General features: G+C 43.8%; 1 protein-coding gene across 1 annotated transcript in view; it reads right to left on the reverse strand.

The window, feature by feature from the left end:
• The window catches only part of LOC144768422 (protein-glutamine gamma-glutamyltransferase E-like), a 370,967-nt gene that overhangs the window by 328,878 nt on the left and 16,705 nt on the right, over positions 1-25,384 (reverse strand). The window contains exon 2 of the mRNA XM_078652065.1: positions 22,097-22,273. Within this exon, the coding sequence (XP_078508191.1) occupies positions 22,097-22,273 (177 nt within the window). The remainder of the gene's footprint in view (positions 1-22,096; positions 22,274-25,384) is intronic.

Genomic DNA, 25,384 nt, shown 5'->3' on the forward strand with positions numbered 1-25,384 from the left:
CATTTAACTTTAGAGCTGGACTTTTTGCGTTATACAATCTTCTCACTAATGCATTTGAGTATGATGTACTGCCATCATTCTGGAATGATGAAAAACACTTTGACATACTTTCCTAGAAAGACAAGTCAGAGAATGACCTTGCAAACCAGTATGGTTTCTCACTCAGCAAGGGTCCAGTCCTTACAACACCTTAATCTTTTGTTTAACACTTTTTTACAATATGCTTGAAAATAATTACATAATTTATCAATAGATTCTTGTCGAACACTACAAATACTACTACAATCCCAAGTGTGCACTGGGGCTTTAGGACGTCTGCCTAGAACTTCATCAGCTATCACCTCTTCTGCATTTCTAGGAACCAGTTGCTCTTTGTCAATTGGACAACCATTTCTAACCTCATAAGCTCGACCACTGGTATCAACTGCATGCAACAAATCATTGGTCCGTAAATAACTCTCTTCATTAAAAAAATGATCAGAACTTGAACTGTTTCCATTGCCCTAAGAAAATATCACAGAAATTACTTTTGTTAGTTACTCTTTTCCTCTTGATTTTGGCCTTCATTAAATGCATTGGTTTATCTAGTGATCGAATTCTGTTTAATACTAAAATAAATAGTTTTGTCTTTACTTCAAAAGCCTTTTCAACAATGGATTGGATATTCTTCCTTTTTATAAAATACTGTTCTCTTTCTATATTTCTTTGTATCTTTCATCAAATTATGGACTACTCAGTTGTAAAATATTTTTTACGTATTTCTTTATATTGATTTGCTCGTCTTTTACTAAAAGTTGTATTCTTTGTATGTACATTGTCTTTTTTTCCTTTCCTATTCTTTGCACTTTTTTTGTGCTTGGAACATTTTCATTGCTTGGCACATTTCCATTTTTTTTTCTGAATCTAGTAATATTTGTTTATGAAGTCCTTTGTGGTCTTACCAGAAATGTTTCTCTTTTTAGTCACATTATGTTGGTCTTCCAATACTTGTGGTTGAGTTTTTTTCAAGTAAGTATCCTTCTTCTGACCTTTTTTCTTCTTTCTTTCTCCGGCATGATAACTCTTTTTTAATGATGATAAACAGTATCTGTAAAAAATAATCATAAATAAAGATTTATTATTAACTTTAAAATGATACTTTTTTATTACTAGACAAGCACATTCCATATAAATTCTGACTAAGAAATTGTAGGCCTGAAGCACAATTGTGAAGGTGGTAAGAGCAGTACATATACAGTACATAGGACTTACCCGGTCACTCCACTCACCGCACGACCCCCGTGTGCCCTGGTCTCCGCTGCTGCCCTTCTTGCCACTTCCTGTGCCTGGGCTTCCGCCCTCAGGCCTGCCCCTCGCCGCTTCCTGTGACTGCTTTTTGCCGCTTTTTGTCGCCGCTGATTTTTCCCGCCACTCCCTCCGTGTCACCTTTCCCGCCCGCTCACCACCGCCGCTCCTCTGAGGCCCCGCCCCCTTCCTTCTCTCCGGTCCCCATTCGCCACCCCGCTCCCACCTCCCAGCTGCTCCTCCCTCCCACTTGGCCATATATGGCGAGACCACACGTACGCGCAACGGGCGTGCTGATTGCGCGCCGAAGGTGCGCCAAAGGCAAGCCCGTCTATGCCCATCCATGCCTGGACCGCGCCCAGCGCCGCAACCCCTGGCCCCCGACGAGGCCAGCCCATGCGACGGACCTACAACGCGGCCACTCTCAAAGCACTCAAACCTGGCCGGAACCCCGCCTGCTACCGAGCCACCCTGAAAGACACCCACGGACCCTTCACCTGCCAAGCCTGCAATTTCAACTGCCTCCGGACCTGCACCGCACCCGAAAGGCCAGGCACCAGCAACAACCACCTCAAGTGCATCCTGCTCAACACCCGCTCCGTCCACAGACACGCCGTCGAACTCTGGAACCTGCTCGACACAACATCACCAGACGTCGCCTTCCTCACGGAAACCTGGATGAACACCTCCTCAGTGCCTGACATCGCCATAGCCATCCCGGACGGATAAAAAATTACCCGGAGGGACCACGTCAACCAGACTGGAGGAGGTATCGCCATCGTCCACAGAAGCACCATCCGCATCACGACCAACTCCAACGACACCCTCACCGCCGCCGAGCACCTTCACTTCCAGATACACACCGACCCCAAGACTACCCTCAGAGGCACTCTCATCTACAGACCCCCAGGACCATGCACACAATTCAGCAAAGCCATCGCAGACTTCATCAGCCCGCACGCCCTCACCTCCTCAGACTACATCCTCCTAGGGGACCTCAACTTCCACCTGGAGAACTACGACAACAACACCACCACCCTGCTGGACAACCTCGCCAACCTTGGACTCAAGCAACTGGTGAACACCCCCACCCACTATGCCGGCCACACGCTTGACCCCGTCTTCTCCTCCAGCAAGCACATCTCCTTCAGCCACTTCACCGGACTTCATTGGACTGATCACAGCTGCGTCCACTTCAACTTCAGGAGAACCACGACCCACCACCACCCGCAACAGGTTCCCCGCAGGAGCTGGAGCAAGATCACCGCCGACCAGCTCACCACCTCCCTCAGCCAGAACCCTCCCGCCAACACTACGGACCCCAAGTATGCAGCCCGCAACTTCACACAGTGGCTCACCAACTGCGCCGACGACCTCGCACCTCTGAAGAACCCACCTAGCAAACCCGGCAGCAAGAACTCAAGACGTCCAAGAAAAACTGCCGCACCCTCGAAAAAGCCTGGCAACACGCCCAGACTACAGAAAACATGACAGCCCTCAAGAACGCCACCCGCAGACACCACCAGTTGATCCGCACCACCAAAAGAACAACATTCAAAGAACGACTGGACAACAACACCCACAACAGCAAGGAACTCTTCAGCATCGTCAAAGAGCTCTCCAACCCCAGCGCCAGAAACAACAACATCACACCCTCGCAAGACCTCTGCGACTCACTCGCCTCGTTCTTCCACCGCAAGATCGCCGACATACACAACAGCTTCGGCGCACAGACCACGCACCCAACCACCGAACCAATGCCCCCCACCACCACCCTCTGCAACTGGACCCCGGTCAGCACTGAAGACACCACGCGCATGATGAACACCATCCACTCCGGCTCCCCTACCGACCCCTGCCCCCACCACGTCTTCAACAAAGCCGGCTCCATCATTGCACCCCAACTCCGGGACATCATCAACATCTCCTTCACCACCGCCACCTTCCCGGAGAGCTGGAAGCATGCCGAGCTCAGCGCCCTCCTGAAGAAACCGACAGCGGACCCCACCGACCTCAAGAACTTCTTCCCCATCTTGCTCCTCCCTTTTCCTGCCAAAGTCACGGAGAAGACCGTCAACATACAGCTCGCCGCCTTCCTCGAGACTAACGGATCCCTTGACCCCTCACAGTCTGGTTTCCGAGCTAACCACAGCACCGAGACCGCCCTCATCGCAGCCACCGACGACATCAGATCCCTGCTCGACAACGGGGAAACAGCTGCCCTCATCCTCCTGGACCTCTCTGCAGCGTTCGACACAGTATGCCACCGCACACTGATACAGCGCCTCAGCAACACCGGAATCCAAGAGAAGGCACTGGAGTGGATCATCTCGTTCCTCGCCGGAAGAACCCAAAGAGTCCGCCTCCCCCCGTTCCTATCCGCAGCCACCGAAGTCATCTGCGACGTACCCCAAGGATCCTCGCTCAGCCCCACCCTCTTCAACGTCTACATGAGCCCCCACGCAGCCATCGCACGTCAACACAACCTGAACATCATTTCCTACGCCGAGGACACCCAGCTGATCCTCTCCCTCACCAACGACCCCGCCAGAGCCAGCCTACACGAAGGAATGAAAGACGTCGCCGAGTGGATGAAGAACAGCCACCTGAAACTGAACTCAGACAAGACGGAAGTCCTCATCCTGGGTTCATCCCCCTCCACCTGGGAAGACTCCTGGTGGCCCCCTGCCCTGGGCACCACCCCCAAGCCGACGTACCATGCACGAAACCTGGGTTTCATCCTGGACTCCGCCCTCTCGATGACCAAACAAGTCAACGCCGTCTCGTCATCCTGGTTCAACACCCTGTGCATGCTCCGAAAGATCTTCCGATGGATCCCCACCGAAACCAGGAAGACGGTCACCCAGGCCCTCATCACCAGCCGACTGGACTACGGGAACACCATCTACGCTGGAATCACAGCCAAACTACAGAAAAGACTCCAGCGCATACAGAACGCCTCCGCACAACTTATCCTGGACATCCCCTGCCACAACCACATCTCCGCCCACTTGAGAGACCTGCACAGGCTCCCCATCAGCAAAAGAATCACGTTCAGACTCACCCACGCACACAAGGCTCTCCACGACCTGGGCCCCAAGTACCTCAACAACCGCCTCACTTTCTACACGCCCACCCGCCAGCTGTGATCGACCAGCCTCGCCCTCGCCACCGTCCCACGCATCCACAGAGCCACCACCGGAGGAAGATCCTTCTCCTACCTGGCAGCCAAGACATGGAACTCCATCCCCATCCACCTACGGCTGACCCAGGACCATCTCTCCTTCAGGAAGCAACTCAAGACCTGGCTTTTCGAGCAGTAACGGACCCCTCCCAGCGCATTGAAACCCTAGCGGGTGAGTAGCGCGCTTTATAAATCTGTGTGATTGATTGATTGATTGATCTGTGTGGTGTGATTGATTGAAGCATTCCATAACACTAAAACCTGAAGCACTGTATGAGTACATGCATATTAACTAAATGATCACAATACTAGTGTTTTAGTGTTTAGGGTAGTACAGTACTGTTTATGTAGTGTAGGGGGTCATACTATGAGTAGATTTAGAGTTTAGGATAGTGCACTGGTGTTTGTGTAGTATAGAGGGTGCTAGTGTTTTACAGTTCTGCAGTAGTGTTTAGGTAGTTGTAGCGGGTCATGCTGGGATAGATTTAAGGTTTAGAGTAGTGCAATGTTGAATGGGTACTGTAGGGGGTCGTGCTGGGGTAAATTTAGAGTTCAGGGTACTGCAGTGGTGTTTGTGTAGTAGCTGGAGAAGAGTTAAGGTTTAGAGTACTGTAATGGTGTTTGTGTAGTTAGCACTTGTGCTGGGGTACTGATTTAAGGTTTAGGGTAGTACAATGGCGAATGGGTAGTGTAGGGGGTCATGCTGGGGTAGGTTTAAGGTTTAGGGTAAAGCAATGGAATTTGGGTAGTGTAGAGGGTCGTACTAGGGTAGTGTTTTAGGGTTTAGAGTAGTACAGTGGTATTTGTGTATCATAGCGGTTGTGCTGTCATAGTGTTTTCTGGTAGCGCAGTAGTGTTTGAGTAGTGTAGGGTGTCATGCTGGGATAGATTTGAGGTTTAGAGTACTGCAATGGTGTGTGGGTAGTGTAGGGGTCGTGCTGGGGTAGTGTTTTAGGGTTTGGGGATTGATTTAAGGTTTAGGGTAGTACAGTGGTGTTTATGTTGTAGTGTAGTTCCTATATTCCCATGCGCATTGGAATAATATATTCAGCAGTGTAGACGTAGGACTGAGGTTATCTAGGTCTCTACTGACTATATTAGACTTAAGGTTTGCCAGCTAGCTCAGAGGTCACTAGAAACTTTCTCGAATAAACGAGGAGGAGTTTAACCTCCCTGGATAGACAAGAAGGGATTAGCTTCTGACAACCATAAAACATGACAACTTTGCTCTCCCTGAATAAGAGTGTATCTCTAGAGTCGTGTGAAAACAATAGACAGCTATTTCACTGAGTCAAATGTGCGTACTTAGTTTCACCAGAATGCAGACAAAAGAGAGACAGGCGTTTTCAATAAAAGGTGTTATTTATTGAGCAGTCTTCTTCCTCATACAAGAGAAATGAATTGCCACGATTGTAATACTCATGGTAAAGTAAAGTGCGTACAGTAAAAGGAGGATTATAAAATAATACTGTAAAAGCATTGATATGGTTTCTTAGCCATATGATACTTTAAATAGATAAAATATATACATACGTATATACATTGACTAATCGTACTCAACTGGTGCTTCTAAATACGCCTACCCCGGTGTACCTGACCTAAGCCTAATACGTGGGAGGGAGTAAGTAAGTAGCAGTTTAAGTTACGTTTGTTTTGCCAAGAATCTGACTCAAGAATTCTCTGTAAGGGTTTAGTCAGTTCCGTACCTGGGTAATAGAAAGCAGGAGGTCTTGTATCTCTTTCTCAGGACTCGATATCCCAGTAACCTGCGAAGGTATCTGGAAACACTGGAGCTGGATTTCTCGGCAGGAGAAAAGACAGCGTCTCTCTCAGTGTGTCAAGGAGGAGGGGCAGCGTCCGTGGGCTCTCGCATCAGCTGGGCTCTCGGGCAATTAGATAGCTGCTCTGCTCCAAAACCACCACCGTGTGTTTGCTTAAGGCAACGTTGGTATATTTATTCCTGAAAGGGGCCTGGGTTTGACGTAAGGTTGGACATAAGACGTCAATAAAGATGTCACTAAGAACTGGTCGTTCTTACAGTGCTTTACAGGAGTTCTTGGACGAAATCAAAACAAAAGCAAGGGGGATTTCCCAGGTTGCTGGAGGCTTGGTTTTGTTTAGAGAACTCGGTGTGCTTACTAGGGGGCCGGAGAAGTAGCCTTGCTTAATGTGACAGCATGTGCTACGACTGAATTATGGATATGATTATTATGCCGTTGTATGGATATTATTGATTATAACCGGACAAGGGCATAAAATAGGAATATCGATTCAGGTTCCTAGATAAAACACTACACCCACAACACTAATTAATGTCCATCATTACTAAAACTTAAGCAATAGTAAACATAAAAAGGTGCATGTGTATACCAACCCACCCCAAAATACATTTTTGCATTTGAAATGGTGTATGCGAAATACATGAAAATGATTATAGGTACTGTACGCTTTTCAAGCAGTGTAATCATTCATTGAAAAGGATGCATATATATATCGGCATGAATGATTTGTGAAATTTACACATGAAATGGCTCTTAATACAAAAGAAAGGGTCGAGACCATTCCATCACATATAAATACAGTTGCTGTAAATGTGCTAGAGGCTGACGTGATATATTGTCTTTAGAGTTCCTAAAATAGAAGCTCTGTTCTCTAAGAATAGTTCTACTTCAAGCAAAGTACATGTGCCAGAAAAAGGGTAAATATTTTGGAATCGGGAAAAAAGAAAAATTCGCTTTCAGGGGAGAGAGAAAAAATATAGTTCCAAATATGTTCAGTAGCTTTTGTTTATCAAAGCCGAAGGCCGAATTCAGAGTTCAGAGTTTGGGGGAAAACATCATTTCAGACAGACTTTCAAAAAAGTGGTTTACCGCTTCCGGTGAAAGTTCGACCAAGTTGGAAAATGCTGCAACTGTGCAGTCGTGAGCATAATTGCTATCATCGATGACAGGATCAGCAGTGCTCACAGAAGGTCGTACCTGGGTGATGTTGCTCTCATCTCGTACTTCACTACCCTTTAATCGCAGTGGTGAAGTCTCAACGAATGCCGTCATCAGGATTGGTAACCGCTGGGGACAACACGATGCATGAGCCGTTACAGGACTTAGCAAAGTATTTGTATCCAATGGTACTGCTGATTGTAGTGTAAGACAGACGTCCAACACGCATTCTTCTCCGCATAGCATACATCGAAGCACAGGTAAGATACAATTCTGCCAGATGGGTCTGAATGAAAGAAACCAGGTCATATTCAGATCTCTTAGCCGGGCTAATCAAGGACTTTAGTTATGCGGTCCCGATAGCGTATAGCTAGGATCGTTTCTTCCATTGTTGCTGGAGTCTTGTCTGCGTTTTGGCTTGCCATAACGAAGCAGAAGTATCAAAAATAAAATGCCTGCTACGAGTCCCAACAGGAGTGGTAGGCCGCCAAAGACAGAATGGACAAAATTAGGAAAAATGCCCACAACTGTTGTGAAGGGTGTTAACAGTCCCGAAAAAACTGTCTTAAATACATGTGGGATACCGCTCGTATCAGACATATTTAGGATTTGGCTTAACATTTCTGCGAAATGTAGGGGGCAATTTGTTGATAAAAGTGTATGTATCTCTGCCGTTGTCCTTGCAACTTGTAGATCATACGTTTCTTTTGATGACGTCAAGGGCACAGTTGTCTGCAAAAGGACAGACTTCATTCTGCTTAAAGCATCAATTCGAATAGAAGAAATATTCAAAAAGGGCCACATTTTTTCCTTCCTGTCTGGAGTGCTGTTTGGAAACAATACTTGCATACAGCAAGTGACCATGGAACTAACGCTCACGAGATAAGCTTTTCCTGGCACCATGCCACAACATCTGTGGTCCACTATTAGAATATAGCTCCCGTTAGAAAGCCGTCTAAAGAATGTCTCTATTCGAGTTGCAGGAGTGCCATGCTGGTGACATGAAAGGTTATTTGAAGTCCCCTCACAGGCCCCATGCAGGTTAATACCTTGACACAGAAGTATACCACTTAGTGACCTTTTACAATTATTACCACTAAGAAATACATTCTGTTCCTTTTCACTATAAGATGTGTGTGTGTAAGGTAATTTCCATGATGACTTATTGTACCCTTTACCCAACCTTTCATACTGGCCTGCTGGTATATACTCTTGATAGAATTTAAATCTGAAAGTTGTTATCGGAATATTTATTATTCCGTGTATTATCCATTCAATGACAGGTCGTTCTGACATTGTCAATGGTAATCTCTCAAGTTTTTCAATGCTCAGAATTGTATATTCCGCTCCTTTCTGTGCCAAGCTGATTTGTGTATCAGTAAGGTTAAAGATAGAGAATAATAACGTTGTGTTGATTAAACACCAGGGCACGTAGCCTGAACGCAGATTTTGTAACGTCCAGCCAAGCTGTACAATAGAACGTAACTGGGACTGACCGTGTTGTAACATTAGCAAGTCCTGCTCTATTATATCTATAGCAGATGATACAATACTGTCCAGTGAATATATTCTGGAAGACAGAGTCATTAACCCATTGTCCAAACAGAAAGTGATTTTTCCAAATTAATACGGTCAATTTCCCGTATTTTTTCTGCTGTTTCAATTTGCGTTTCTTTCCAAGCTTCGTTGTAAGCTGCATATATACCGGCCGCTATGAAACGTTTTTGCCGCTGTTTGCGTGGTCCCATTATGAAATCACGCAAGTCAGCACCGTCTTTAAGTAAAGTCAGGTGTTGCTTAATTCCTGCCAGTGTGGATTTCTGTAGCCATTCGAGGCAGAGTTTTCCTACACTGTATGTTGTAACTATCCCTGGATGTTGTCTCTGGGAGTATCTAGGTCAATTTGAACCCCTGTATTTTGTTCAGGAATCTATCTTGACAGTTATTTGTGTCTGTGGGCCAGATCAACCATTTTTTCCAATCAGGTTGTGTTCTGTTTTGGTTAAAAATATGGGATACGTCTATCTCAACGTCTGTAGTGCTATTACTGTCAGGTGTTGGCTTTGGAATAGACGGTTTGTTTAAGTCTTTAATTTTTGGCTAGGCCAAGACAGGTTGTCTGTTGGATGGTATCATTCAAGAATATAATTTGTTCTGGGATCATGCAGGCTCTAAATAATGATTCTATACCTTGGACCTGCCAATCTTTGGTACCCCAGATGGTTTTTGTTTCAATATTGTTTTTCCAAAAATCAAAACCAAATGTAGTCATTTGTTCATAAAATGCTTCTGAATAGATTAATTTAGTGTTTGTCAGCATTGTTTTCATTCCTGTCTTATTTAACATTTTGAAATAAAAGGCTTCTGCTTCACTTGTGTTAAACCCTGAGAAGTATGGGAATTTCTCATAAAATGTTTTTGAACTGCCTTTTGGTGGAGTTGCACAATGTTCCCATTGATTATAGTTTAAAACATTTCTAGGTTGAGCAGATTTATGCAAATAGTGATGTGCAAAGTGGTTGTAGCAGTACATTTCTTCATAATTAGATGAACCCTGCAAGAAATCATGTTCCGTAAATTTTGCTGACATTACTAAATCTGACATCATATATACTTTCAAAGTCCCAATCATCAGAGAATGTGCTCGGTTTTACAAAGTCACTCAATGAAATCTTAAACTGGTGTGGATACTTCAAGAGCTCGACCGGGCCATAATTTTCATAATCTGTTTTGTCCCAAGCTACCCCACCGGGTATTGGATTGGCTGTGACATTCACGGATGATAGTTCTCTTTTCTCGATGTGAGATGACTTGTGTGGCTTTAGGACCAAGTTGATGTTCTGACTTGCTGTGTCCATTGTACTGTATTTTCCCTCAATGAAGTACACCTAACACAATCCAAAATTCAATCCATGGAGAAATCAGATAGATTTCTTTGAGATGATGAAAGAGTTCTGTTACTTTGTTTTTAAAAGATTTAGTTGTTGGCTGTTCTTCAGGCTCGCTTGGATCCTCAGAAAAGTCATCGAAATTGATGAAGTAGCCAGATGCAGTTCTGTCAATTGTTGGAATCGCTTCCGCATTTTTATTTGCTTTTGGAATTTTCTTTGTTTCATTAGCATAGTCTGTGGCTACATCGTTGTAGACAGGTGTTTCTTGATGAACTGTTGCAATTTGGGTTTCAAGAGGCACAAGTTCCATGGCATTATTGCATAGTCCTTTTTTATTCACTGCAGGTTTATCAAATTTGATTAGTCTCTCAGTTTGAACCTCTTGTATTGTAGCAAACTTTGGTGTTCTGCTATTTTTTGGGAGTCCACTGGGCCTACTACTTATTATTGGCCACATGAGTGTGGTTTTACCAGGTCGATGGATTACAACTCGGTTCTCCTTTTTACCAGCAAGGGGCGGTAGTACAACTGATCTTGTTCCGTTGACAGCTAAGACAGGTACTGCTTTTCTGTAAGAAGGCCCAAATTCCTTCTTCACCGCGATTTTCTCTCTGACCAGATCCCCAATCTTTGGAATCCAGACAGGTCTTGCTGGGACAGGTGGTTTCTATTCAGTGGCTGTTGGCTGCTGTTTTAGCTTTACGTTGCTCAGGTCTTTTCTTGTTTCATTTAAGTCCTGTAAAATAGCCAAACGATCTTTGATATCAAAGCATTTTTCTTCTACCACTGAAGTCTGACTATCGAGGTCCTGAATGTGCATTCTAGTCCCGAACAATAGTTCATACGGACTGAAACCTTTTAGAGAATTTCTTGGCAGATTGTTAAGACTACGTTGGACACTTGTTAAATGTTGGACCCACCCATCACCCGTACCTAATACCCTCGCCGTTATAGATCGCTTTATGTCTCGTTTTTTTCTTTCCACAATCCTGTTTCCCTCAGGATGGAAGGGACAAGAGTACCACAATGCAATGCCCATGCTGGTCATGGCCTCCTTATAAGCTCGAGAGCTAAAAGCAGGACCCTGGTCAGAATGTAGCATGCCAATTGCGTATGTGCCGATATAGACTCGCAAATCTTTTATAACAGTTCTGGCGTCAGCCGAGCGCTGGTGTCTACATTTGAAGTGAATCTAGTCTTAAATAATATACATTGGGACGCATGTTTCCTGTTTAATCATGCGTATAGATCGCCTTATGCTTTCTATTAGGTGTTCTGGCACTACTTCGGCCGGTTCGCCACTGCGATCTCTGTTGCAGTTTTCACAATTTTTTGCAAATTTGTGTTTATCCAAGCTCATTGCCGGCCACCAGTATTCTGATTGTAATTCTGTAAGAGATTCTTTGATCATCTGATGCCTTAGACCTAATCCAATATGTGCTTCTTGTATTAAGAAGATTCTCCTGTTCGTGTTTGGAATTACTCTATCCCCCACTCCAGGGATTCGAGCAAAAGGAACGGAGTTTGCATCGATTATGTATGTATAATTGAGTGGATAGTTCACGGGTAATGCTGCACAATCGCCTTTTGAAGACGTTTTTACCGCCAGCATGGTTTCCCCGTCTATGTATTTTTGCTGAACGCTTTTTTGTGGCTACGGAAGCCGGATTAGTTGCTTCCGCTGTGGCTGTCTCAGCCAATGAATTCCCTGCAGCGTGAACGCCATCACTCTGGTGACTCAGTGTATGTATCACGTGAGTCTTTTGTAGTTCTTTCTTCAAAAGAACTACTTGTTCCCAAAGCGATTTTTGCTTGATTGTGGCACCTGTGTCATCTCTGTAACCGTTTTGAACCCATTTCTGCAAGTCATTATTGTATGATTTGATGCAGGAATGCGAATCGCACACTATTAGTGTCGGGAATTCGCGATCGGCAATGTCAAGCGCCATTTTTAAAGCTATTAATTCAGTTTGTTGACCTGAATTGTCTTTTACAGATTGTGACATTGTTACCAGTGGACTCAATTTACCTCCGTGCCACCGGCATTTGACAACCTCGCACGTAGCGTTATAAGCTTGTTTTCCCCAAACTGAGGGTTGTGCATATCCGTCTGTATATATTACACAGGTGTAAAGTTGTATGGGCAGAATTTTGATTGGCAGAGGATATTCTCTTTCATACGTTAGATATTTCAATTTTTTCATTTCTGGGTCAAAATAGTATTTCACTTTTTCTGTAGCAAGAGAATTCTCCCATTGTATCCATTTTGGATCTAATGCCACGGAAGTTAAATTACGTGGACTTGTTAATGCCTCGAAGGCTGATTCTGCTGTTAAAACAGTACTCTGTCTGCCTTGGGCCTGGGCTCTTTCTTTTGCTACAGCTGTTTGAACCGCATTTACAACATTTTTCGCAAGACTGAATGTTTTTTCAGCTTGTGAGTACAAGTGTGATTTGTATGCTATTGGTACCTTTTCTCCCTCATTAGAGGTCAGGTACGTGAATCCGCATCTTCCTGGGATGACTCGGATTACAAGGTTGCGTGTATTATCGCGAGTTTGCAATTTTGTTTTTGCTAACATGTCTGTTTGCAATGATCTCAAAATTTCTGTGTGTTTTTGAGTCCAATTGATTGGTTTAAAATCAGGTTTTATTAATTCATAGAAAGGTTTAACCCTCTCTGCATAATTTAGAATGTAAGTTCTTCGAAATTCAGGAAACCTAGTATTGATTGTAAGTTCCTCAGCGTTTTTGGTGCTTGGAGTACAGCACACTTCTCTAAGAAATTGTCTGCTAGGCTTTTGCCTTCACTTGATAATTCATATCCTAAAAACAAGACAGTCAGATGGGCATTTCGTGACTTTTTAAAGTTGAATTTGTAACCCTCTGCTGCGAACCTAAGTATTATGGTGTTCACTCTTTTCAAGTGAGTATCCAAGTTATCATCTGTTAGATAGATGTCATCGACATAAGATAATGCCTCATCATCATACATTTGTAGTAACTCTGTTACTCTTGCTGAGAATAATCCTGGGCTATTCTTGAACCCCTGTGGGAGTCGACAGAAATTTTACTGGGAGCCCATTATTGAGAAAGCGGTCAAATACCTGCTTTCAGGTGCAATGTTTTGACAAAAGAATCCATTAGAGATGTCTAATGTTGTTTTGTATTTTTTGCGCACGATGTTATTCATTAGTGCTGCACTGTGTGAGTTTTGTACTGCAAATGTCTTGCAACATGAGTTAAGGTGTCTGTAGTCCAAAACTAGACGATATGAATCGTCTGGCTTGGAGACAGGAAAAAAGGATTGTTCATTTGTGAGGTGCATGTTTCAATCACCACCTGGTATTCAAGTTGATCTAAGATCTCCCTGACCTGTTTTTTAGCTTCTTGCTTAATTGGGTACTGCCTTTGTGCAGTTGGTTGACATTTTAATTGGATTTTGTGAGGAGGAGAGTCCTCATCCCATCCTACATGATTTTTATATAATGCAGGAGCTTGGGCTACTGCCCACTTTCTTGCAAGTGTATATTTTTTATGAATTGGAATGTGATTTGAGAAGGCAGGCATAATCATTTCTTCGCCATGAGGGCACTCCCTGACAAACTCTGGTGGCCAATCCTTTTCAGCTAAAAGGATGTCATAGCCTTTGGAAAGGTTATCCCAAAATAGACCCCTTACTTTCCTAGTCTTATCTCCCTCTATACGTAGTGTTATCTCGTATATTTTATGAGGTTTGCTAACTCTGCTGTCTGCAGTTTCCACTTGAATGTATTCATTCGTGTCCACTGTCTCCAGATGATTCATCAGGATCTTGCGAGCTATGGTCACTTCTGCTCCGCTGTCTAGCACTGTCTGGGCCCACTCTCCGTTTTTCAGCTGTGTCCTCAGTATCCTCGGCATGTTTGACTATTTTAATGCTGGCTACCTTCTTTTTTGGAAATTGTAATTTTTTACTTTGATGAGCAGGTTCCTTGTCTTTGGGCTTCACGTGCTCTTCCCTGTGTTCTGACCGTCCTCTTCTTTCCGATTTCTGCGAGGAAGTCTGAAAAGATCGAGAGGGACGTGTATCAATATCTTGATATCTATCAGGTTTCTTTAGATTATCCCTATTTCTAAGGTTGTATCTTTTCCCAGAGGGCTCCCTCTGGGGAGACTTGTGTCCTTGGTCTGGAGATCTTTCTCTCCGCCGAGGAGACCTTCCTCTGGATTGGAATCTTTTTTCTTTGGGAGTGGATTGTTTATTTCCATCCCAGCTCTTTTTTAGAGTGTTTAGATTATTTTTTAATAAATATCTTTTCAGGATTTTCAGTTAGTTGGGGGTTTTACTGGTTTCCCACCCAAACTATCTCTTCCTAGTTCTTCATAGGATTTTTCTATGATTCTGGCAAGTTCAAATGGTTGTTCTGCTATATCTGTCTCTTTCAATTTCTGGCGGATCGCCACAGATGCTGCTTCTCCTTTTATGTTGGCTAATAATATAGCCGAGACCAGCTTGAAGTCTTTCAGTAATTTCATACCCAGAGTTAAAGCAGGTTCTGGACCGTATTCGTTTTGAATCTGTCTTAGCACATCTGGTATTACCGCCATGGACGGAACACCATGTGTTTTTGTGTAAATGGAAGCAAAGACTGTGCCCCAAGTGTCACACTCCTCTACATGTGGTGCGATCCCCACTGGAAGACAGATAGTCAGAATTCTGTGTTTCTCAGTAGGGGTAGTATCCGGAAATACTGCCTCTATTTGAGTGATTTTTTGTGCTAACCAAAATGGAATCTGTTCCCGTTTTGCGGGTACTTTACCCAGACATGATTGTATGTTCTGTGGTGTAATTTTGTTTGTGTTCCCCTGATGAGGGGTTCGCTGTGGAATGTTAATAGCTGGTTGGACTGTTGAAGTCCGCATTACATATTGGACTAATTGTCTATGTATTTTAATCAGTTGTTTTAGCTGTGCTAAAAGTTCTGGTACTGGCAATTTTTCGATGTCGGGATGTGGTGTGTAGCTGGCTAGAACTGGCCACGTTGCTCCTGGTCTACCTAGTGGACCGAGCCTGGTGATGTGATTATTATGTTTTAGGGCGCCTTTAAACCAGAGCAGGTGCTCTTGGTATTTTAATGGGATTTCCACCTCCTCGAAAGGAGTGTATCCATCCGGAGGTTCCTCTATTTTGTAATAGTGGAATTCATGTGTGAGAGCGTTTGCTGCTGGAAAGTTTATCCATGAATAGAATACCTCTGTCTGCCGACATTCATGTGCCTCAATTACGAATATGACTGTACCACCTCTCGATGTTAGTCCATTTTCTATAAGTTTAAGAGTTATAGTTTTTCTTATGTTGACCGGAATGAGTATTGCATTCGGGTCATTCTGTAGGAGACTTGTGTCATCCTCTAGGAGTTGAGCTGCTATTCTAGCTGTCTCCCTTTCGTCTTCATTTTCTGACATTTTTACTGACAGAAAGGTTTTTGTTGCAGATCAAGTTTCAAGGAAACAAAGATTAGGTGCACAATATTTTTGGAACACTGTATCCTTCAACGTTGACTAAACCAAAAACTATACATAGAAATCTCTTCCTACTAAGTTCCGGCGGATTTTTAACCTTTTACCCACTCCAGACGTCTTTTGGAGTATTTACGGGAAAAAGGGTCTGTGTGAAAAAGCACGACTGAGTTACTCTAACGTCTTGCGTTAGATTTATCGCCTTACCAAACGTTTGGCGCCATGTAGTGTAGTTCCTATATTCCCAATAGGCTCTGCGCATTGGAATAATATATTCAGCAGTGTAGACGTAGGACTGAGGTTATCTAGGTCTCTACTGACTATATTAGACTTAAGGTTTGCCAGCTAGCTCAGAGGTCACTAGAAACTTTCTCGAATAAACGAGGAGGAGTTTAACCTCCCTGGATAGACAAGAAGGGATTAGCTTCTGACAACTATAAAACATGACAACTTTGCTCTCCCTGAATAAGAGTGTATCTCTAGAGTCGTGTGAAAACAATAGACAGCTATTTCACTCAGTCAAATGTGCGTACTTAGTTTCACCAGAATGCAGAGAAAAGAGAGACGGGCGTTTTCAACAAAAGGTGTTATTTATTGAGCAGTCTTCTTCCTCATACAAGAGAAACGAATTGCCACGATTGTAATACTCATGGTAAAGTAAAGTGCGTACAGTAAAAGGAGGATTATAAAATAATACTGTAAAAGCATTGATATGGTTTCTTAGCCATATGATACTTTAAATAGATAAAATATATACATACATATATACATTGACTAATCGTACTCAACTGGTGCTTCTAAATACGCCTACCCCGGTGTACCTGACCTAAGCCTAATAGGTGGGAGGGAGTAAGTAAGTAGCAGTTTAAGTTAAGTTTGTTTTGCCAAGAATCTGACTCAAGAATTCTCTGTAAGGGTTTAGTCAGTTCCGTACCTGGGTAATAGAAAGCAGGAGGTCCTGTATCTCTTTCTCAGGACTTGATATCACAGTAACCCGCGAAGGTATCTGGAAACACCGGAGCTGGATTTCTCGGCAGGAGAAAAGACAGCGTCTCTCTCAGTGCGTCAAGGAGGAGGGGCAGCGTCCGTGGGCTCTCGCATCAGCTGGGCTCTCGGGCAAGTAGATAGCTGCTCTGCTCCAGAATCACCACCGTGTGTTTGCTTAAAGCAACGTTGGTATATTTATACCTGAAAGGTGCCTGGGTTTGATGTAAGGTTGGACATAAGACGTCAATAAAGATGTCACTAAGAACTGGCTGATCTTACAGTGCTTTACAGGAGTTCTAGGACGAAATCAAAACAAAAGCAAGGGGGATTTCCCAGGTTACTGGAGGCTTGGTTTTGTTTAGAGAACTCGGTGTGCTTACTAGGGGGCCGGAGAAGTAGCCTTGCTTAATGTGACAGCATGTGCTACGACTGGATTATGGATATGATTATTATGCCGTTGTATGGATATTATTGATTATAACCGGACAAGGGCATAAAATAGGAATATAGATTCAGGTTCCTAGATAAAACACTACAATGTAGTGTAGGGATTTAAGGTTTAGGGTAGTGCAATGGTGTTTGAGTAGTGTAGAGGGTCGTGCTTGGGTACTGTTTTAGTGTTTAGATTAGTGCAGATGTGTTTATGTAGTGTAGGGGGTCGTACTGGAGGTAGATTTAGAGTTTAAGGTAGTCCACTGGTGATTGTGTAGTGTAGGGGTTCGTACTGAGGTGCTCTTTTAGGGTAGTACAGTGGTGTTTGGGTACTGCAATTGGTCATGCTAGGGTAAGTTTAAGGTTTAGGGTAGTGCAATAGTGTTTGGGTAGTGTAGGGGTCAATCTGGGGTAGTGTTGTAAGGTTTAGGGTAGTGCAGTGGTGAATAGGTAGTGTAGGGGTCATGCTGGGAGTAGATTTAGACTTTAGGATAGTGCAGTGAAGTTGGTGAAGTTTAGGAGGTCGTACTGGAATACCTTTAAGGTTTACAGTACTGAAATGGTGTTTGGGTAGTGTAGGGAGTCATGCTGAGGTAGTGTTTTAGGGTTTAGGGTTGTTCAGTGGTGAATGGGTATTGTAGGGAGATGTGCTGGGGTAGATTTAGGGTAGTGCAGTGGTGTTTATATAGTGTAGGGGATGGTGCTGAAGTAAACTTTTAGGGTAGTACAGTGGTGTTTGGGTAGTGTAAAGGGTCGTGCTAGGGTAAGTTTAAGGTTTAGGGCAGTGCAATGGTATTTGGGTAGGTTAGGGAGTCGTGCTGGGATAGTATTTTAGAGTTTAGGGTAGTGCAGTGCTGTTTGTGTAGTGCAGGGGGTCGTACTCCGATAGTGTTTTAGGGTAGTGTAGTAGTGTTTGAGTAGTGTAGAGTGCATGAATAGTGACTGGGGAAATATAGGCCTGAAAGACAAAAGTAAAGGTGGTGGTATTTTTTTTATAGCCCTGGGGGTGACGGGGCCCTCGAGTGCTCCAGGAGGGGTGCCACGCAGTCCCCCTCCCACAATACATAAAGCCCCAGGGGTTGATGGTCCCCGCGGCTTTGGGTACCTTGGACCCCTCCCTCCACAATTATTTTTAGCCCCGGGTGATGACGATCCCCGTGGCTGGGGGCACCTCTGGGCCCCCCATAAAATTTAATAATTTTGCCCCCGGTATTTACCCCCCCACGCCCAGATATATAAATGACTTTTACTGTAATTTTCTCAGGAACTGCTAAACAGATTGACACCATTTAAGCAAAAGGCACAAGTCTGACCTGAGGGCTACTCCTTTGCCAAATTTTGTGTCATTCCGTTCAGAAGTTCAGGCGGTAGCTGTGGCTACAGGTCCTATGCAAAATTGCATGGGGAAAACACGTTTTGGGGCCCCCTTTTTTCTCGGCCCCCACTTGACGAATCACCGTGAAACTTTCAGGATAGAAGCGGACCAGAGCTGCCTGGGTGATGGTTAGATTACTACATGCATAGTGCATAAGAGTTTCAAGAACTGCGTACCCTAAAGCCTGTCTCACTGCAACAGTACATGTACTTATTTGTCTGCAAACACATCAAGCATCCTTTCCACATATTTATTAACTGCATTTTACTATAAAAGATAAACTAATTTTGGAAACACATAACCAATGACTATTTTCTAATTCTACAAAAATTTGAAAACACAACATGTTTTAATCAATTACATGTCAGGAAACACATGAAGTACCACAATGCTTCTCTCAGAGTGACTCCTAATTGCACACAGACTCACTGTGTGATTCTAAGCAACACTATCCCTTGCATTTTACCAAAACACATTTCATAGTCTAGAATGAGTACTGTATTTTAGTGTAGAAATTTGACTCATTTTGCAAATACATAAAAAATGACTAGTTTCTAATTCTACCAAAACATGAAAACAGCATAGTTATCTGTCTGCAAACACATAAAATACACAAATGCTTATCTCAGAATGGTTTTTAAATGCACACACACTCACAATAAAATTATACAGAAAAAAGTACTCCCAGCACTTTAGCAGGAGAAACACATTAGTATGATTAAAATCAAAATGCACCACATACATTGCCTCACAAATTAATAATTCTCCTTTCAAATTGGTTTGTAGAATAAGAAGTATGTCAGTCACACACCAGATTTTCCTACACAGAATATCTCTTTTGTACACCTCTCACCAGAACCAAAGAATGGCAAAGTTTCCCTCCCATTTTGAACACATATACACTTGAACATCACATCACATTGCTTCCCACATTAATTCAAAAGCAAACACACATTGCTATTGGTTACACATTTGAACCCTTTCCAATTGACATAAATTTGAACACTACCCCCATTCTGCCTTCTGCCTTTTAACTTAGAAACAATTTATGGAACACTTAACTGAGCTCACAGGTCAAAAGTTCATCACACAATGTTGCTAATCAAAACAGCAAGTGTGCTTGACTTTTCAACATATCAGCTTATCCTATATAATGTTCATTTCAATCAGATTAAAAAAAACAGAAACATGCACCCTACTTCTCAGTGTAGAAAGTTGTCAAACAACCAATAATTTCTTTTCTTTTTTCAAAACTGCATCTTATCCACCATTTTAGAAAAATGTTAGTTTTCAAACTGTCATTTCATTTACAGAGACCATCTGAGTGCACCCAGACCTCCATTCAAGATGCTTAGAGCGTGGATTGTGGGACACAGCTATATTTTCTGGAACCAAAAGTACGCAGAAAACAAAGGAATACACAAAGACCTAGGTTTACCAAATGTAGACATTAAATGGATTGGACAGAGAGGGTTAAAGTGGCACCATTTGATGCCATTTGTTAAATCCTTTTTGCATCTCCAACACCCTGACCTCATAATTGTGCACTGTGGTGGCAATGACCTAGGCACTTGGACTGGGGTAGGTCTGGAAATGTTTATGAAGGACACCTTTGGATAATTGATGTCAATTTTCCCCAAAACTGTCTTTGTCTATTCTAACACATGCCAAAGGCAGAAATGGAACTGGTCCAATCAATTTTGTCAAAAGAGTGAGAAAGCTAGGAAATAAGTGAATAAATCTGTTTCTGCTTTTCTTCGAGACTATAGAATGGGGTCCATTTACCACAACAATCTCCGTTTCAATATGGATGGCATCTATAGGAAATATGGTGTAAATTTTACAGATGAGGAAAACAGAGTCTTCCTCATAAACTTTAGACTCCTCATAGGTACTTACTTGTAGGTACCAACATCTCTCAATAAACACAGGGCTGTTTTTAGAGCCACCTAAGAACTAAGCACATAAACTTGAAGTATATCTGAAAAAAAAATATTGCTTCGAGTCGCGCATCCAAGGCGTAGAAGTCGTACACCAAACACTTCCGCCCTCTCATAGCAAACAACAGTGTCCCGGGGTGGGCACCTGAGGACACTGCAGGAGCCGCCCTGGATGGTGGTGTCCCCAGGACCTTTGAGGACTCCAGGAGGGGGACCATGCAGCCTCCTCCCACAATACAGAACGCCCCGGGGGGTGGTGGTCCCCTGGGCTTGAGGGGCCGTTAAGCCCCCCCACAAATTATACTGGGATGGGCTTTTGAGCCCCTTCCAACAATTTATTTTATAGCCCCGGAGGGTGGCAACCCCCGGGGCTGTAAATTTATTAATTTTGCCCCTGGGATTTGGCCCCCCCGGGGGCTAAATATAAAAGAAGCTCCATTTTATTAAGTTGGTTTTTTTTACGGCAGAGTTCGCGTACCCTACACGCACCTGCCGGGTTTAAAAAATATATATTGTGGGCCCTGGGGGTCCTTCAGGGACTCCCTAAGCAGGTCTATAGGGTAAAATTATTTCTAACCTGCCCCCTCTCTACGTTATGCACACATATTCCACTGACTTCCTCAGACTCGCTTCTACCGAGGCACAAAATGGCTGCCAACAGTTCCTGGTTTCAAATGTTGACAACCACTTGACAGCCAATTAGCATTCAGCGCGTGATCAGAAGGGTGTGCTTATGGTACGATGACGTTCCTCGCACACTCCGTGGATCCACCACACCCAGATATATAAATGAATTTAACTGTAATTTTCTCAGGAACTACTGAACAGATTGACACCATTTAAGCAAAAGGCACAAATCTGAACTGAGGACTACCTCTTTCTCAAATTTGGTGTAATTCCATTCAGCCGTTCGGGCTGTAGCTGTGGCTAAACGTCCTATGGGAAATTGCATGGGGAAAACATGTTTTGGGACCCCCTTTTGTCTCGGCCCCCACTTGAGGAATCACCCCGAAACTTTCAGGATAGTAGCAGACCAGAGCTAGCCAAAAGGTTTGAAAATTTCACAAAGATTCATCAATCGGTGCCAAAGATATTGGGAAAAGAATGTTGCGGATTTCCTATGCATAATAGGTCCTAACTATAACTACCTACTGGCGACCGCCAGTAGGTTATATATATATATACACACACATACACACACACACACATGCAGGGTATGTATTTTGAATAGGCACAGTTCTTTTCTAATTAGGACTTTTTACTGAAACTTTCCAAGGCATGTACCTTGTTATTACAACATGTTTTGACAGTATTTTAGTCCACTGTTTTGCTGGGAACTGTAAATACGAAATAATTACTCACGTTAACAGTATGAGTTTGTCTATCTCGGATGTTTTTATATTTAAACTGACTTGTTACCAGACGCCATTTTTGGAAACATGCAAACTTCATTTGATATTGTCAGACTACCTCCTGCTAGATAAAACATGTCCCACCACTCTCAGACATTACGATGAAATAACTGATATTTCCACGCTCATGAAGATTGTTAGAATACTCACCGGTCTCTGCACTGAGTTCGATGCTCTCTCCACTCTCAAGAGCTCTGTTGAATTTCACATTGATTTTAAAAGGCTGGCCTCTCCTTAATATTAATTCTTTGCTGCAGTATTCGCTCGTATTGTGTGCGGTTCTGTTTGCAGGGATCTGCAGGTCAACCACATCTGCCACAAGTAGGGCTGCGGAGAGACTCACAATCAGTGCACACATAACAACGCCCTGCCGGCTGCAGGGCTGTAAATAGAAACAAAGTCAGTGCATGCATAAAGTGAGCCCTAATGAAGGTAATCAATGTAATTCCTTGTTAAATAAAATCATTTAACTATAACTGACAACATCAATTGCTTCGATTTCCCTACTGAATACATTTGAGTGAAATCTTCTAAACACCATAGAGTGTGTCACTGAGCAAAAGGACCGATTATTACAATTTATTGATGTAGGATAATAACAATATTTGGAGCAAAGTTATGGTTTAGGAGGAGGGGGTTCAAAGAGTATTCAGGAATATTATGTAAGTCTCCTCATCATGATTTATTGGAGCAGCACAAGACAGTAAACAGTGATGCCTTCCCATGAAGCACAGTTTTATGTTGTTTTACTGCTGATTACAAACACATGACATGTGCTGATTATATGACTCTGAGATGCCAAGCGTCCTGTTTGCAGAATGCATGACCTGATGGGGTTGCCCAACTCTAATAGATTAATTTGTAGATCAGGATAACATTTTCATTAATGCTGCACCTATGATGTACAAAAGGGCAACACAGACTAGAACTACCAATTCAAATGGCGAGAGAGCAAATTAGAATGTTTTAACATTATGGTGGCTTGGATTTCACATTTGTATTACACTGAAATATGCTTGCAATCTCACCAAGAATCATCGATCTAGATTGAAATTGGACCATATTGATCCAGACAAAAATGATAAAAGTATGCACATCTAGGGTAAGATATATTCTTATGCTGCTTACCATAATGCATATAGATTCAGTTTCACTTTAAATACCAACTAATACAAATAATACAATTAATTAAAATGCGTTACAACCACAGATGAACAGTCTGAAAATGAACTTTAGGTAATTGTGATGATGACTGAAGTTAATTTTCATTTTTAACACTGCCTACCACCTCTAAATGCTTAGTTCAGAGACAGAGCGGTGGCACCTGTTGTGAGTTGTCTCTATTACCTGTAGAACCTGGCATTTGGTATATGTTATAAAAGGTAAGCTTACAACTCTTACAGATTCAATCAATGCAAGGCCCATTACATCACCAATAAATGCAGTCTGGTTGACTTAGCCTTGGGTGACAGAGTGAGTGAGGTCCTCTCTCTATTTAACATAACACAGTTCAAATACGAAAGACATTAAAAAAATGGACAGTGGACCAAATACTTGTGGCACCAATCACCAAAAATCACCAATAGAATCAGAGTTTTGAAATATTTTGTGTGCAGACCTTCAAAGGTGCTCCCTGTCCAAGAGCACCCCCCATCCGAAGGGAAAATTAAACAAACTAAGGGGTATATTCACAAGAACGTGTGCTAAACATCACCAAAAAATGCTAACGCACCTTTACAAATCACAGCCTATCATGGGAAAATAACCCCGTGTCAACGTGAAATTCACAACAAGGCGGTAGCATGCAATTGTCTGCCGAAACCGCGGCCATTGTCCGCGATACAACCACCTCGATGGTGAAAAAAACACAAACCCCAATGCAAAAAAACATGCAATGGGTAAAAGGGCGATGAGGAAATCGGCGATAAGCAGTGCCAGGCCTGCAATATACACTTGGCAGGCGGGGAAAATCAAAATAAAAGTAGAAAAACACCCAAACTGACCAACACCCAAGCACCATGGAGGCAGCCGGAGCAGGCACAGAGGACGAGCGCAACCCCACATGCACCCCGGATGACCAGTCTGGAAGCTTGGGGACAGGGAAGGGCAAGGAGAAGAAGAGGAAGATTAAGTTCAGTCCACAGGAAAACAGGATCCTAGTCACAGAGGTGATGGAACACCATTAACAACTGTTCATCACATCCAGCTTGTCATTGGGAACAAAAAATGGGATATGGCTGAACATCGTGGACAAGGTGAATGCCGTCGTAGAGCACAGGAGGTCAATCGACGAGGCCAAGAGGCGATGGATTGACATCAAGCGAAAGACCAATGAGAAACTCGCAGCCAACCAGGCTAACCAGAAGGCAGCAATGCAGACTGGAGGTGGGGGCCCAGCGCCAAAGCTCGTGCTGGATGACATGGAAGACCTGGTGTCGACAGTCATCAGTGTGGAGACTGTAGTCGGAGTCGGTGGGACGGACACTGCTCGACAGGACACAACACAACACAACCACAACAAGATGAGTGAGCACCAGGTACTGGGGGGTTGGGTGGAGTGGGCCACAATGGCACACATGCACAATCAAGCAGTGCACACCCACAATTACTCTGGGTCATGGCCCTGATCCACACACTGTCACAATGTACAATGCCAAGCAGTCTGAATGTCAACATGTACAATGCGGCTTCATACATGTGGGCACAATATAATACATCATCTCCCCTTCACATTGCAGGGACACCGTCACCACCTCTTGCAGAGCAGTCCCAGCCACTCTTCACTGATGACAAGGAGGACCTCACCAGCATCGACACCCAAACCGTTCAAAACATCATGGACATCATCCGCAAATCACCTCGAGGATCAGAGCAGCCCAGCTGCATCCCGGAGACCCCACCCACTACTCAAAGCACCCAGCAGGAGGCACCCACAGACCCGGCACTCTCCCAAGACCCCCAGAAATAAACCATGACCTTCCAACACTGTGTGCTGGAGGGCCAGTGGGAGACGGCTGAGCAGGGGTGGGTGGGGTTCGGCCTCTTGGCTACCAAAATGGACGCCATCCATGGGTGTCTAGGTCCCATCAGGGACCAGCTCCAGTCTCTAACGTACACCCACGGCCCGCCCCATGCTCTCCAAGGAGCCCTGACTGACATTGCTGGAGCCATGACGTGGAGGAAAGAACACCTGTGCACTCAGACTAGCTCCATCAATTCCAAACGTGAGCTGGCACACATGCAGAGGCTCAAGAAGGACATGGTGTAGATGGAGGCGGAAAGGATGGCAGCCACCGCTGCACATCAGAGAAATGTAGCTGGAATCTACCATGCCCTGGAGATCCTCATCATGGCATTGCTGCCACAAGGATTGGCGCTAATGAATGCTGCTGCCCCATACCATCCACATCTCCGCCCCCTGATGTGTCAGTGCCTCAC

This window comes from Lissotriton helveticus, chromosome 7 (assembly GCF_964261635.1).
Source record: "Lissotriton helveticus chromosome 7, aLisHel1.1, whole genome shotgun sequence".
Classification (NCBI taxonomy): Eukaryota; Metazoa; Chordata; class Amphibia; order Caudata; family Salamandridae; genus Lissotriton; species Lissotriton helveticus.